Source organism: Heptranchias perlo, unplaced genomic scaffold (genome assembly GCF_035084215.1).
Source record: "Heptranchias perlo isolate sHepPer1 unplaced genomic scaffold, sHepPer1.hap1 HAP1_SCAFFOLD_928, whole genome shotgun sequence".
Taxonomy (NCBI): Eukaryota; Metazoa; Chordata; class Chondrichthyes; order Hexanchiformes; family Hexanchidae; genus Heptranchias; species Heptranchias perlo.
In genome coordinates, this window is record NW_027139969.1 from 56,961 (window position 1) to 73,626 (window position 16,666).

The 16,666-nt window shown below is 54.6% G+C and overlaps 1 protein-coding gene across 1 annotated transcript; it reads left to right on the forward strand.

Annotated features, from left to right (window-relative positions):
• Positions 1 to 11,645: 11,645 nt before the first annotated feature.
• Positions 11,646 to 16,283, forward strand: LOC137319901 (testis-specific protein 10-interacting protein-like; the record flags this gene model as incomplete). The annotated part of the gene is made up of 3 exons (XM_067981797.1): positions 11,646 to 11,978; positions 13,268 to 13,367; positions 16,126 to 16,283. Coding segments are annotated over exons 1-3 (419 nt in total), but the record flags the coding sequence as incomplete, so codon positions are not given.
• Between the last annotated feature and the right edge of the window lie 383 nt (positions 16,284 to 16,666).

The following is a 16,666-nucleotide window of genomic DNA, read 5'->3' on the forward strand; positions in this document are numbered from 1 at the left end:
ATGAACCCCACTAATGACCCATGTACCCCTCTAATGACCCATGTACCCCTCTAATGACCCATGTGGCCCTCTAATGACCCATGTACCCCTCTAATGACCCATGAACCCCACTAATGACCCATGTACCCCTCTAATGGCCCATGATCCCCTCTAATGACCCATGTACCCCTCTAATGACCCATGTACCCCTCTAATGACCCATGTGGCCCACTAATGACCCATGTACCCCTCTAATGGCCCATGTACCCCTCTAATGGCCCATGTACCCCTCTATTGGCCCATGTACCCCTCTAATGGGGACCATGTACCCCTCTAATGACCCATGTACCCCTCCAATGGCCCACGTATCCCTCTAATGACCCATGTACCCCTCTAATGGCCCATGTACCCCACTAATGACCCATCTACCCCAGTAATGGCCCATCCACCCCACTAATGGCCCATGTACCCCTCTAATGGCCCATGTACCCCACTAATGACCCATGTACCCCACTAATGACCCATCTACCCCAGTAATGGCCCATCCACCCCACTAATGGCCCATGTACCCCTCGAATGGCCCATGTACCCCACTAATGACCCATGTACCCCACTAATGGCCCATGTACCCCACTAATGACCCATGTACCCCTCTAATGGCCCATGTACCCCACTAATGACCCATGTGCCCCTCTAATGGCCCATGTACCCCTCTAATGGCCCATGTACCCCTCTAATGGCCAATGTACCCCTCTAATGAGCCATGTACCCCTCTAATGGCCCATGTACCCCTCTAATGGCCCATGTACCCCACTAATGACCCATGTACCCCTCTAATGACCCATGTACCCCTCTAATGACCCATGAACCCCACTAATGGCCCATGTACCCCTCTAATGGCCCATGTACCCCACTAATGACCCATGTACCCCTCTAATGACCCATGTACCCCTCTAATGACCCGTGTACCACTCTAATGGCCCATGTACCCCTCTAATGGCCCATGTACCCCACTAATGACCCATCCACCCCAGTAATGGCCCATCCACCCCACTAATGGCCCATGTACCCCTCTAATGGCCCATGTACCCCACTAATGACCCATGTACCCCACTAATGACCCATCTACCCCAGTAATGGCCCATCCACCCCACTAATGGCCCATGTACCCCTCTAATGACCCATGTACCCCACTAATGACCCATGTACCCCACTAATGACCCATGTACCTCTCTAATGACCCATGTACCCCTCTAATGACCCATGAACGCCACTAATGACCCATGTAACCCTCTAATGGCCCATGTACCCCACTAATGACCCGTGTACCCCTCTAATGACCCGTGTACCACTCTAATGGCCCATGTGGCCCTCTAATGGCCCATGTACCCCTCTAATGACCCATGAACCCCACTAATGACCCATGTACCCCTCTAATGACCCATGTACCCCTCCAATGGCCCATGTACCCCTCCAATGGCCCATGTACCCCTCTAATGGCCCATGTACCCCACTAAAGAACCATGTACCCCTCTAATGACCCATGTACCCCTCTAATGACCCATGAACCCCACTAATGACCCATGTACCCCTCTAATGGCCCATGTACCCCACTAATGACCCGTGTACCCCTCTAATGACCCGTGTACCACTCTAATGGCCCATGTGGCCCTCTAATGGCCCAAGTACCCCTCTAATGACCCATGAACCCCACTAATGACCCATGTACCCCTCTAATGACCCATGTACCCCTCTAATGACCCATGTGGCCCTCTAATGACCCATGTACCCCTCTAATGACCCATGAACCCCACTAATGACCCATGTACCCCTCTAATGGCCCATGATCCCCTCTAATGACCCATGTACCCCTCTAATGACCCATGTACCCCTCTAATGACCCATGTGGCCCTCTAATGGCCCAAGTACCCCTCTAATGACCCATGAACCCCACTAATGACCCATGTACCCCTCTAATGACCCATGTACCCCTCTAATGACCCATGTGGCCCTCTAATGACCCATGTACCCCTCTAATGACCCATGAACCCCACTAATGACCCATGTACCCCTCTAATGGCCCATGATCCCCTCTAATGACCCATGTACCCCTCTAATGACCCATGTACCCCTCTAATGACCCATGTGGCCCTCTAATGGCCCATGTACCCCACTAATGACACATGTACCCCTCTAATGACCCATGTGGCCCTCTAATGACCCATGTACCCCTCTAATGACCCATGAACCCCACTAATGACCCATGTACCTCTCTAATGACCCATGTACCCCACTAATGACCTGTGTACCCCACTAATGACCCATGTACCCCTCTAATGACACATGTACCCCTCTAATGACCCATGAACCCCTCTAATGGCCCATGTACCCCTCTAATGGCCCATGTACCCCTCTAATGGCCCATGTACCCCTCTAATGACCCATGTGGCCCTCTAATGGCCCATGTACCCCACTAATGACCCATGTACCTCTCTAATGACCCATGTACCCCTCTAATGACCCATGTACCCCTCTAATGACCCATGTACCCCTCTAATGACCCATGTACCCCACTAATGACCCATGTACCCTTCTAATGACCCATGTACCCCTCTAATGACGCATGTGGCCCACTAATGACCCATGTACCCCTCTAATGGCCCATGTACCCCTCTAATGGCCCATGTACCCCTCTATTGGCCCATGTACCCCTCTAATGGGGACCATGTACCCCTCTAATGACCCATGTACCCCTCCAATGGCCCACGTATCCCTCTAATGGCCCATGTACCCCTCTAATGGCCCATGTACCCCACTAATGACCCATCTACCCCAGTAATGGCCCATCCACCCCACTAATGGCCCATGTACCCCTCTAATGGCCCATGTACCCCACTAATGACCCATGTACCCCACTAATGACCCATCTACCCCAGTAATGGCCCATCCACCCCACTAATGGCCCATGTACCCCTCGAATGGCCCATGTACCCCACTAATGACCCATGTACCCCACTAATGGCCCATGTACCCCACTAATGACCCATGTACCCCTCTAATGGCCCATGTACCCCACTAATGACCCATGTGCCCCTCTAATGGCCCATGTACCCCTCTAATGGCCCATGTACCCCTCTAATGGCCAATGTACCCCTCTAATGAGCCATGTACCCCTCTAATGGCCCATGTACCCCTCTAATGGCCCATGTACCCCACTAATGACCCACGTACCCCTCTAATGACCCATGTACCCCTCTAATGACCCATGAACCCCACTAATGGCCCATGTACCCCTCTAATGGCCCATGTACCCCACTAATGACCCATGTACCCCTCTAATGACCCATGTACCCCTCTAATGACCCGTGTACCACTCTAATGGCCCATGTACCCCTCTAATGGCCCATGTACCCCACTAATGACCCATCTACCCCAGTAATGGCCCATCCACCCCACTAATGGCCCATGTACCCCTCTAATGGCCCATGTACCCCACTAATGACCCATGTACCCCACTAATGACCCATCTACCCCAGTAATGGCCCATCCACCCCACTAATGGCCCATGTACCCCTCGAATGGCCCATGTACCCCACTAATGACCCATGTACCCCACTAATGGCCCATGTACCCCACTAATAGCCCATGTACCCCACTAATGACCCATGTACACCTCTAATGACCCATGTACCCCACTAATGGCCCATGTACCCCACTAATGACCCATGTACCCCACTAATGGCCCATGTATCCCACTAATGGCCCATGTATCCCACTAATGCCCCATCTACCCTACTAATGACCCATCTACCCCACCAATGACCCATGTACCCCTCTAATGGCCCATGTACCCCACTAATGACCCATCTACCCCACTAATGACCCATCTACCCCACTAATGGCCCATGTTCCCCACTAATGACCCATGTACCCCTCTAATGACCCATGTACCCCTCTAATGACCCATGAACACCACTAATGGCCCATGTACCACTCTAATGGCCCATGTGGCCCTCTAATGGCCCATGTACCCCTCTAATGACCCATGTACCCCTCTAATGGCCCATGTACCCCTCTAATGGCCCATGTACCCCACTAAAGACCCATGTACCCCTCTAATGACCCATGTACCCCTCTAATGACCCATGTACCCCTCTAATGGCCCATGTACCCCACTAATGACCCATGTACCCCTCTAATGACCCATGTACCCCTCTAATGACCCGTGTACCACTCTAATGGCCCATGTGGCCCTCTAATGGCCCATGTACCCCTCTAATGACCCATGAACCCCACTAATGACCCATGTACCCCTCTAATGACCCATGTACCCCTCTAATGACCCATGTACCCCTCTAATGGCCCATGTACCCCTCTAATGACACATGTACCCCTCTAATGACCCATGAACCCCTCTAATGGCCCATGTACCCCTCTAATGGCCCATGTACCCCTCTAATGACCCATGTACCCCTCTAATGACCCATGGGCCCTCTAATGACCCATGTACCCCTCTAATGACCCATGTACCCCACTAATGACCCATGTACCCCTCTAATGGCCCATGATCCCCTCTAATGGCCCATGATCCTCTCTAATGACCCATGTACCCCTCTAATGACCCATGTACCCCTCTAATGACCCATGTACCCCTCTAATGACCCATGTGGCCCTCTAATGACCCATGTGGCCCTCTAATGGCCCATGTACCCCACTAATGACCCATGTACCCCTCTAATGACCCATGTGGCCCTCTAATGACCCATGTACCCCTCTAATGACCCATGTACCCCACTAATGACCCATGTACCCCACTAATGACCCATCTACCCCTCTAATGGCCCATGTTCCCCACTAAAGGAGACCATGTACCCAAAGCTCAGCCCCGGGGGGCCCTTTAAGAGGGTGAGGCGGTCCCTTTAACAAGAGCCCACGATGTAACAAATGGAGCGGCGCCGTTGATTGGTTGCGAGCGAGTAGCGGTTGCCCCGGTAACCGCGGCCCTGGCAACGCCGGGTCGGTGAGTTGCAGTTTCCCGCGCAGCATGTGGCCGCCACACAGACAGGCGGTGTTCAGGAACCACTGCGTGAAGCCCGGCCCCAGGACCAGCCCCTGCCCCAGCCCCAGCCCCAGCCCCTGTCCCGGCCCCGGACCCGGACCCCACCCCCGGGGCAGGGCACGGCTCCGCGGGACCGCCTCCGAGGCATCCCTGCAGGCAGAGCTGATGCGGTATCTCGCCTCCATGTTCGACCTTCAATGCCAGGTGAGTTACACTGAAGCCCCACGGCTGGATTTGATCACAAAGAAACCAACCTCCCCCAACCCCCCACCCCCCACCACACACACCCCCCAAACCACCCCCACACACACACCCCCATCCAGCCAGGGAGCAGGCACCAGCAAGGCAGGAAACAGAGGAGAGGACACTGGGTGGCTGGGCTTTGGGTACATGGTCCCCATTAGAGAGGTACATGGGCCATTAGAGAGGTACATGGGCCATTAGTGGGGTACATGGGCCATTAGTGGGGTACATGGGTCATTAGTGGGGTACATGGGTCATTAGAGGGGTACATGGGTCATTAGTGGGGTACATGGGTCATTAGAGGGGTAGATGGGTCATTAGAGGGGTACATGGGTTATTAGAGGGGTTCATGGGTCATTAGTGGGGTACATGGGCCATTAGCGGGGTACATGGGCCATTAGCGGGGTACTTGGGTCATTAGAGGGGTACATGGGCCATTAGAGGGGTTCATGGGTCATTAGAGGGGTACATGGGTCATTAGAGGGGTACATGGGTCATTAGAGGGGTACATGGGTCATTAGCGGGGTACATGGGCCATTAGAGGGGTACATGGGTCATTGGAGGGGTACATGGCCCCCATTAGCGGGTTACTTGGGCCATTCATGGGGTACATGGTCCCTGTCAGTGGGATATTACCTCGTTAGTGGGATATTACCGTCAGTGGGATATTACCGTCAGTGGAATATTACCCCGTTAGGGGGATATTACTGTCAGTGGGATATTACCTCGTTAGTGGGATATTACTGTTCGTGGGATATTACCCCGTTAGTGGGATATTACCTCGTTAGTGGGATATTACCGTCAGTGGGATATTACCCCGTTAGTGGGATATTACTGTTCGTGGGATATTACCCCGTTAGTGGGATATTACTGTTCGTGGGATATTACCCCGTTAGTGGGATATTACTGTTCGTGGGATATTACCGCTAGTGGGATATTGCCCCGTTAATGGGATCTTATTGTTAGTGGGATATTACTGTTAGTGGGATATTACCCCCTAAGTGGGATATTACCGTTGGTGGGATATTACCCCATTAGTGGGATATTGCCCCGTTAATCGGATCTTACTGTTAGTGGGATATTACCGTTAGTGGGATATTGCCCCATTAGTGGGATATTACCGTGAGTGGGATATTACCGTTAGTGGGATATTGCCCCATTAGTGGGATATTACTGTTAGTGGGATATTGCCCCATTAGTGGGATATTACCCCATTAGTGGGATATTACTGTTAGTGGGATATTGCCCCATTAGTGGGATATTGCCCCGTTAGTGGGATATTACTGTTAGTGGGATATTATTTTAGTGGGATATTATTTTAGTGAGATATTACCGTCAGTGGGATATTGCCCCGTTAGTGGGATATTATTTTAGTGGGATATTACCCCATTAGTGGGATATTATTTTAGTGGGATATTACCCCGTTAGTGGGATATTATTTTAGTGGGATATTACCCCATTAGTGGGATATTATTTTAGTGGGATATTACCGTCAGTGGGATATTACCCCGTTAGTGGGATATTATTTTAGTGGGATATTACCCCATTAGTGGGATATTATTTTAGTGGGATATTACCCCGTTAGTGGGATATTATTTTAGTGGGATATTACCCCATTAGTGGGATATTATTTTAGTGGGATATTACCCCGTTAGTGGGATATTATTTTAGTGGGATATTACCCCGTTAGTGGGATATTATTTTAGTGGGATATTACCGTCAGTGGGATATTACCCCGTTAGTGGGATATTACCCCGTTAGTGGGATACACGTCCTCTTTAATGGCAGCTGCTGTTTATATCTAACCCGTGCAGTACCTGGGACACATGGCCCCGTTTGTTATTATCCATCTTTTCATAGTCCACTGGGGAGGATGAGGAAATCAAGTTCAGTGTCTCACTAATGACCAACTGTGGCGATCGAGACAGCGATGAACCATCCGTTCACAGAGAGAGTGAGGAGGCAGAGATACCCAGAAAACACTGGTAAGTGAATAGGTGGAACCAACACAACATTCGGGGAGAGCAGAGGGGAGTGTCTGCTAGTGGAGAGCAAAATGGGACAGTGTAGAGGGAGCTTTACTCTGTATCTAACCCTGTACCTGCTCTGGGAGTGTTTGATGGGACAGTGTAGAGGGAGCTTTACTCTGTATCTAACCCTGTACCTGCCCTGGGAGTGTTTGATGGGACAGTGTAGAGGGAGCTTTACTCTGTATCTAACCCTGTACCTGCCCTGGGAGTGTTTGATGGGACAGTGTAGAGGGAGCTTTACTCTGTATCTAACCCGTGCTGTACCTGCCCTGGGAGTGTTTGATGGGACAGTGTGGAGAGAGCTTTACTCTGTATCTAACCCGTGCTGATCAGACTCCTTTTGCATTTTGGTTAAGGTCGTGTAAACGGGCCTGGGATTCGAGTCCCGAATTTCAGCCGGCGGTTCTCGACTTGGAGCGAACGGTGACTGCGGAGGCCGAGGGCGAAGATACATGCCCGCTGGGCAGGGGCACGGATGCTGGGACATGCCCGCTGGGCAGGGGCACGGACGCTGGGACATGCCCCCTGGGCAGGGGCACAGACGCTGGGACATGCCCCCTGGGCAGGGGCACAGACGCTGGGACATGCCCCCTGGGCAGGGGCACGGACGCTGGGACATGCCCGCCGAGCAGGAGCACAGACGCTGGCACATGCCCCCTGGGCAGGGGCACAGACGCTGGGACATGCCCCCTGGGCAGGGGCACGGACCCTGGCACATGCCCCCTGGGCAGGGGCACGGATGCTGGGACATGCCCGCCGAGCAGGAGCACAGACGCTGGCACATGCCCCCTGGGCAGGGGCACGGACACTGGGACATGCCCCCTGGGCAGGGGCACGGACACTGGCACATGCCCCCTGGGCAGGGGCACGGATGCTGGGACATGCCCGCTGAGCAGGAGTACAGACCCTGGGACATGCCCCCTGGGCAGGGGCACGGACACTGGGACATGCCCCCTGGGCAGGGGCACGGATGCTGGGACATGCCCGCTGAGCAGGAGTACAGACCCTGGGACATGCCCCCTGGGCAGGGGCATGGACGCTGGGACATGCCCCCTGGGCAGGAGCACGGACGCTGGGACATGCCCCCTGGGCAGGGGCACGGACGCTGGGACATGCCCCCTGGGCAGGGGAACGGACGCTGGGACATGCCCCCTGGGCAGGAGCACGGACGCTGGGACATGCCCCCTGGGCAGGAGCACGGACGCTGGGACATGCCCCCTGGGCAGGGGCACGGACGCTGGGACATGCCCCCTGGGCAGGAGCACGGACGCTGGGACATGCCCCCTGGGCAGGGGCACGGACGCTGGGACATGCCCCCTGGGCAGGGGCACGGACGCTGGGACATGTCCGCCGGGCAGGGGCACGGACGGGAGCGGACGCCAAGGCCGCTCGCCCCTGCGCTGGATGTGGGAGGGATTTTCCGTCGATGACTACGCCCCCCGCAGGAAGCCCAGGGCGGCGAGCGCGTCGCCATACGAGCCGGAAACGTGCGCCCCAGGCCAGGCGAAAGGCGCCAAAGGGTCAAAGGTCACCGCCGGCGGACTCTTCCAAATCAGCCCGCAGCAGGAGGTGGGGAGCAGGCAGCAGCAACAGCAGCGCGGAGGGTGGCCGAGAGCCGCCGCGAGTCCTCGGACGTGCCGTCGAACACCCATTCCACCGTGCGTCTCCCTCCCCTGCGACCCCAAGGCGGCGGCCAGAGGCAGGAAGGGGCCGGGACGCGGCCGCCACTCCCCGGCCAGCCGAGGGGAGATGGACAAGGCACGGTGGGGTGCGCAGGCACGCGGCGGGCGGGAGCAGCCGCCGGCCCCGCCCCTTAGCAACACGGTCATCAGGGCGACCAGCGAGCCCGGGGCAGCCCAGCGGGCCCTGCCGCCGGCGCGCCCCAACGGAAGGGAGCGGGGCCCCGGTGGCGCCGACCACTACCGCCAATTCTTGGGGCAGTACCGGAAGGTTCTGGAACCGCTGCTGACCTCTGGACGGCGGCCCGAGCACCGCGCCTGGTCGGCGGGAGACGGGGAGGAGGAGCGTGATGGCCCAGGCCTCGGGCTAAGGAGGAAGGAGAGCGAGGGGCAGCTGAGGATAAACAAATTGGTGGAACAAAGGCACGAACTGATCAGGTAAAATCAAACACATTCCCGGTTCTTTTTTCCTCACGAGCCAGCAAGCTACGGTCTTACGGTCGCCAACGTATTCCTGGAGGTTTCATCATATACCCGCCAATCGCTCCGCCCCACGCTCCCGCCATTGGTCGCCTCACAAGTCAATCACCGCCACGCTCCCGCCATTGGTCGCCTCACACGTCAATCACCGCCACGCTCCCGCCATTGGTCGCCTCACACGTCAATCACCGCCACGCTCCCGCCATTGGTCGCCTCACACGTCAATCACCGCCACGCTCCCGCCATTGGTCGCCTCACACGTCAATCACCGCCACGCTCCCGCCATTGGTTGCCTCACAAGTCAATCACTGCCATGCTCCCGCCATTGGTCGCCTCACACGTCAATCACCGCCATGCTCCCGCCATTGGTCGCCTCACACGTCAATCACCGCCACGCTCCCGCCATTGGTTGCCTCACAAGTCAATCACTGCCATGCTCCCGCCATTGGTCGCCTCACACGTCAATCACCGCCATGCTCCCGCCATTGGTCGCCTCACACGTCAATCACCGCCATGCTCCCACCATTGGTCGTCTCACACGTCAATCACTGCCACACTCCTGCCATTGGTCGCCTCACACGTCAATCACTGCCACACTCCTGCCATTGGTCGCCTCACACGTCAATCACTGCCACACTCCTGCCATTGGTCGCCTCACACGTCAATCACCGCCATGCTCCCACCATTGGTCGCCTCACATGTCAATCACCGCCAAGCTACCGCCATTGGTCGCCTCACATGTCAATCACTGCCAAGCTACCGCCATTGGTCGCCTCACACATCAATCACCGCCACGCTCCTGCCATTGGTCGCCTCACACATCAATCACGCCACGCTCCCGCCGTTGGTCGCCTCGTCTGTCAGTCACTATCATGCCTCCGCCCTTGGTCACCCGCCCTGTCAATCATAGCCCCGACATTGGTCGTCTGACATGTCACTCATACCCCTGCCCAGGCAATTGGTCGCCCGACACGTCCATCATCGCAGTGCCCCTCCTTCCCAGACCAATTGGATAGCAAACAGGCTGTCTGTTACCCGATTGGATAATGCTCGACTGTCCGTCAAACAGCCTTTTTTAAAAATTCCCATCTTCAATATTTTTTATAACTAATAAATGAAAGCCTTGGGAAAAAAAAATCAATCACACTACATTTTCTCAAATGCCGCTATGATTGAAAAGGAGACATTTACAGGGCTCGGGGGGAGCGAGCAGGGGGGAGTGCGACTGATGGGATAGCTCCTTCACAGAGCCAGCACAGGCACGATGGCCCGAGTGGCCTCCTTCCGTGCTGCCAGATTCTGCGGTTCATCGCCCCGGTTGCTCGCAGCGTCCCGGAGATTCATATTTAATTCCTGGAGGGTTGGTGACCCTCGAGTTTACAGATCAGAGGGCCTCTCGTTCCCCCCCACCAGCACCATCCGTGCCTGCCAACGACCCACGTCCTTCCGATCCTGCGGGCTGAAGCTCGGAGCCCTGACGTACTAGGCCTCTGACCGTCTTGGCCAAGGCTTTATGCCAAGCTCTGGCTCCTCGATTCCCCATTCTATAGGAGGCCGTTCGGCCCATTGAGGCCGTGCCGGCTCTCTGCAAGAGCAATCCATGCTAGTCCCGCTCCCCCGTAGCCCTGCAAATTCTTTCCTTTCAAGTACTTATCCAGTTCCCTGAAGGCCATGATTGAATCTGCCTCCACCACCCCCTCGGGCAGTGCATTCCAGATCCTAACCACTCGCTGTGTAAAAAAGTTTTTCCTCATGTCACCTTTGGTTCTTTTGCCAATCACCTTAAATCTACGCCCTCTGGTTCTTGTCCCTTCTGCCAATGGGAACAGTTTCTCTCTAGCTACTCCGTCTAAACCCTTCATGATTTTGAACACCTCGATCAAATCTCCTCGCAACCGTCTCTGTTCCAAGGAGAACCCCAGCTTCTCCAGTCTATCCACGTAATTAAAGTCCCTCATCCCTGGAATCATTCTAGTAAATCCCTTCTGCACCCTCTCTAAGGCCTTCACATCTTTCCTAAAGTGCGGTGCCCAGAACCGGACACAATACTCCAGCTGTGGCCGAACCAGTGTTTTATAAAGGTTCATCATGACCTCTTTGCTTTTGTACTCTATGCCTCTATTTATAAAGCCCAGCATCCTGTAAGCTTTTTTAACCACTTCCTCAACCAATTCCTCTGAGCACCCCATGCCTTCACCACCTAGGCCCCACACTCTGGAATTGCCTCCCGAATTCTAGGGGGGGGGGGCGCGGAGGAGATCGAAAATATTCCGAGGGGAATGACGGGCGATTTCTCTCGGGCCGACGTTCACACTCTAAACCCTTTGGGCTCCGATCCAGAAAGACCATGAAGGAAAAGGAGAGAAAGGAACTGATGGAGCAGAAGAGACTTAGAAAGCAGAGGATGAGGAGCAGAAAGGTGGAGAGACAGATTGCTGCTCGAATGTCAGCGTATGAGATGGAGCAGAGCAGGAAGAGGCAGGCCCAGAGAAGGCTGCATTGTTTCAGGTGGGAACTGAGATTTCACAGTCCTGTCTCTCACAGGTCCAGCGTGTCCCAGCTTGGGGGTGGGGGGGGGGGGGGGGGGAAATCCCCACTGTAGTGAGACAGGAGGTGGGGAGAGAAGGGGGAATCCCCATCGTAGTGAGATGGGGCACACTGCCAGGGACCCCCTGTAAATACCGACACATTCCCGGGGACCCCCTGTAAATACCGACACGCTCCCCGGGGACCCCCTGTAAATACCGACACATTCCCGGGGACCCCCTGTAAATACCGACACGCTCCCCGGGGACCCCCTGTAAATACCGACACACTCCCGGGGACCCCCTGTAAATACTGACACACTCCCAGGGACCCCCTGTAAATACCGACACGCTCCCCGGGGACCCCCTGTAAATACTGACACACTCCCCGGGGACCCCCTGTGAATACTGACACACTCCCGAGGACCCCCTGTAAATACCGACACGCTCCCCGGGGACCCCCTGTAAATACCGACATGCTCCCCGGGGACCCCCTGTAAATACCGACACGCTCCCGGGGACCCCCTGTAAATACCGACACGCTCCCCGGGGACCCCCTGTAAATACCGACACCCCCCTCCGCCCCCCTGTAAATACCGACACATTCCCGGGGACCCCCTGTAAATACTGACACACTCCCAGGGACCTCCTGTAAATACCGACACGCTCCCAGGGACCCCCTGTAAATACTGACACACTCCCCGGGGACCCCCTGTAAATACTGACACACTCCCCGGGGACCCCCTGTAAATACTGACACACTCCCCGGGGACCCCCTGTAAATACTGACACACTCCCCGGGGACCCCCTGTAAATACTGACACACTCCCGGGGACTCCCTGTAAATACGGACACACTCCCGGGGACCCCCTGTAAATACCGACACACTCCCCGGGGACCCCCTGTAAATACTGACACACTCCCGGGGACCCCCTGTGAATACTGACACACTCCCGGGGACCCCTGTAAATACTGACACACTCCCAGGGACCCCCTGTAAATACCGGCACACTCCCGGGGAGTACAGTGACCAACCCAGTGCTCTCATTGCAGAAAGTACTTTTTCCCGAGTGTAAAGCCACAGAGGACACAAATACAGAAAAATACTGAACGCCGAGGGCAAGGGGCCTCCAGTTATAAACAGACAACCGATGGGCTTTAAAACAAGGTCAGGGCCACACCGTACCGGGAACTGACAGGGCCACCTTTCTGAATCATGCCCCGGGAAGTGTTAATCTCTCTGTTTGCTCTCTTGTCCCGTGCACTGCCCAGGAAACAAAACCGTGAGCAGGCTGCTCAGTACCAGGCGGAGCTGAAGCAGATGAAGGAACGAGTGGCCAGAGCACCCTTCCTCTTCGAACAAGTCACGCAGGTGAGAGCTCGCTGCCAAACCCTGGCTTCAGATCGTCCCTCGGGCGTCTGTGTTGCTGCTCAGCCCCGCACCGAGCAGAGAAGGCCCGCTGCCCGTCCCTGCTGTTGCTGTCCAGTGACCCCCAACCCCGCTAGAAAGTGCGTGGACATCGGGTGAGGCCGGGCAGTGATGCCTCTACTGGTTGAATGTCCTTGTGACACTCACACACGGAGAACGCCCCCCCCCCCCCGCCCGCCTTGAGCAGCAGGCACCCGTAAGCCCGGCTCCCCAGCAAATGTGAGGGAGGGAGAGAGGGGCCAGAGGTGGTTTGGTGAGCTGGATTGTTACTCTGACCGTAGATGGGTTTTTAACATTATTTTAATACAGAACAACTAACGTAGCACTGGGTTAGACCGCACGAGTAAATCAAGATCGGTTTGACCCATCCGCTGGCAGCTCTCAACTGTCTGCTCACGCCAACATCACAGGACAAGAGCTATATTTTAGGAAGACTCAAGGTAGAGGGTGAAGATTGTCGACATGACAATGTGGCAGGTTACTGGCCAGGATACCGAGCAGGACACCAGGCCCCCCCTCTCATCGTACATTCATCAATCTGTCCAATGAGCTAAAGGGCAATAAAACATCCAAAGTTACCCTCAGCAAGAACTACATCGAGTTTACAGCACAGAAACAGGCCATTCGGCCCAACTGGTCTATGCTCCACACGAGCCTCCTCCCTCCCTACTCACCCCATCAATCCTTCCATTCCTTTCTCCCTCATGTGTTTATCTAACTTCCCCTTAGATGCATCTATGCTATTCGCCTCAACTACTCCATGTGGTAGCCATAAGGGATAGGAGCAGGAGTAGGCCATTCGGCCCCTCGAGCCTGCTCCACCATTCAATGAGATCACGGCTGATCTGATTTTTACCTCAACTCCACTTTCCTGCCCTTTCCCCATATCCTTTGACTCCCTCGCTGATCAAAACTTTGTCTAACTCAGCCTCGAAAGTGTTCAATGACTCAGCCTCCACAGCTTTTTGGGGTAAAGAATTCCAAAGATTCACGACCCTCTGGGAGAAGAAATTCCTCCTCATTTCCGTCTTAAACGGGCGACCCCTTATTCTGAGACTATGCCCCCTAGTTTTAGATTCCCCCATGAGGGGTAACATCCTCTCAGCATCTACCCTATCGAGTCCCCTCAGAATCTTGTTTGTTTCAATAAGGTCTCCTCTCAATCTTCTAAACTCCAGTGAGTATAGACCCAACCTGTTCAATCTTTCCTCATAAGACAACCCTTCCATACCCGGAATCAACCTAGTGAACCTTCTCTGAACTGCCTCCAATGCAAGTATGTCCTTCCTTAAATAAGGGCACCAGAACTGTACGCAGTACTCCAGCGAGTTCCACATTCTCACCACTCTCTGGGCAAAGAAGTTAAAAACAGTGGATGTCCAAAGGGACTTAGGGGTTCAGGTACATCGATCATTGAAGTGTCATGAACAGGTGCAGAAAATAATCAAGAAGACAAATGGAATGCTGGCCTTTATATCTGGAGGACCAGAGTACAAGGGGGCAGAAGTTATGCTGCAGCTATACAAAACCCTGGTTAGACCGCACCTGGAGTACTGTGAGCAGTTCTGGGCACCGCACCTTCGGAAGGACATATTGGCCTTGGAGGGAGTGCAGCGTAGGTTTACTAGAATGATACCCGGACTTCAAGGGTTAAGTTACGAGGAGAGATTACACAAATTGGGGTTGTATTCTCTAGAGTTTCGAAGGTTAAGGGGTGATCTGATCGAAGTTTATAAGATATTAAGGGGAACAGATAGGGCGGATAGAGAGAAACTATTTCCGCTGGTTGGGGATTCTAGGAGTAGGGGGCACAGTCTAAAAATTAGAGCCAGACCTTTCAGGAGCGAGATTAGAAAACATTTCTACACACAAAGGGTGGTAGAAGTTTGGAACTCTCTTCCGCAAACGGCAATTGATACTAGCTCAATTGCTAAATTTAAATCTGAGATAGATAGCTTTTTGGCAACCAAAGGTATTGAGGGATATGGGCCAAAGGCAGGTATATGGAGTTAGATCACAGATCAGCCAGGATCTTATCAAATGGCGGAGCAGGCACGAGGGGCTGAATGGCCGACTCCTGCTCCTATAAAGAAGTTTCTCCTGAATTCCCTATTGGATTTATTAGTGACTATCTTATATTTGTGACCCCCTAGTTCTGGTCTCCCCCACAAGTGGAGACATTTATCCTATTCATAATCTTAAAGACCTCTATCAGCTCACCCCTCAGTCTTCTCTTTTCTAGAGAAAAGAGCCCCAGCCCGTTCAGACTCTCCCGCTAGTTACAACCTCTCCGTTCTGGTGTCGTCCTCGTGAATCTTTTTTGCACCTTCTCCAGTGCCTCTATATCCTTTTTATAATATGGAGACCGGAACTGTGCGCAGTAACTCCGAATGTGATGACTCCTTTACCTGGTATAAAGAGGGGATGCAAACCTTCCCTCAGTATGGAACTTTGGCTAGCATCACCGCGAGCTACGGTGAATGGATTTGGTAAGGGATCGCTCAGAACGCCCGGGAAGATACTTTTAACACCCAGGTGTCTAGACACAGGGCTGCACGTACTGCTCTGGAAGTAGCCTTAAGTTGAATGTTTTGAAACGGTAATAAGTTGCAGTGCGTTGTCAGGCGGACGACTGCCTGTAGCTTTTCGACGAAGATTAGAGGATTTATCTGAGGAGACGTGTGTGGCCCTCCCTCCGCAGAATAACGTCCGAGGAACCATCGACCGGTTGTTCTCCAGGATCCTGCAGAAGGTGCAGTTGGACGAGGAGCTGGTGTGCACGCTGAGCACAGCGGGCTGCAGGGACGAGGTGGAGTTCATCGAACTGGAGGGAGAGGCCGAGACCCACGCCCACGAATGGTGAGTGCGACTCGAGCCCTCGGTTGCACACCGGAGGCCGTCTTCAGAACTTTCCCCCTCCCCCCCCCCCCCGACTCAAGAGCCTGTAATTCGGGTTTCTCCACGGGCACTCGCCTCACTCGTTCTGCAAGATTGAGCGTTGGCCAGCTATTCGACCATGGAGGGCAGCCCAGCCTCACCCGACGTTCCCCCCCCCCAACGCATCACTTTTCCAGCAGGGGGTCAGTGGGCAGTGATCGGGAGCAGGAACCCTGGCTGATTCCCCCCTCTCTCTAACCCAGGGGGTCAGTGAGCAGTGATCGGGAGCAGGAACCCTGGCTGATTCCCCCCCTCTCTCCCTAACCCAGGGGGTCAGTGGGCAGTGATCGGGAGCAGGAACCCTA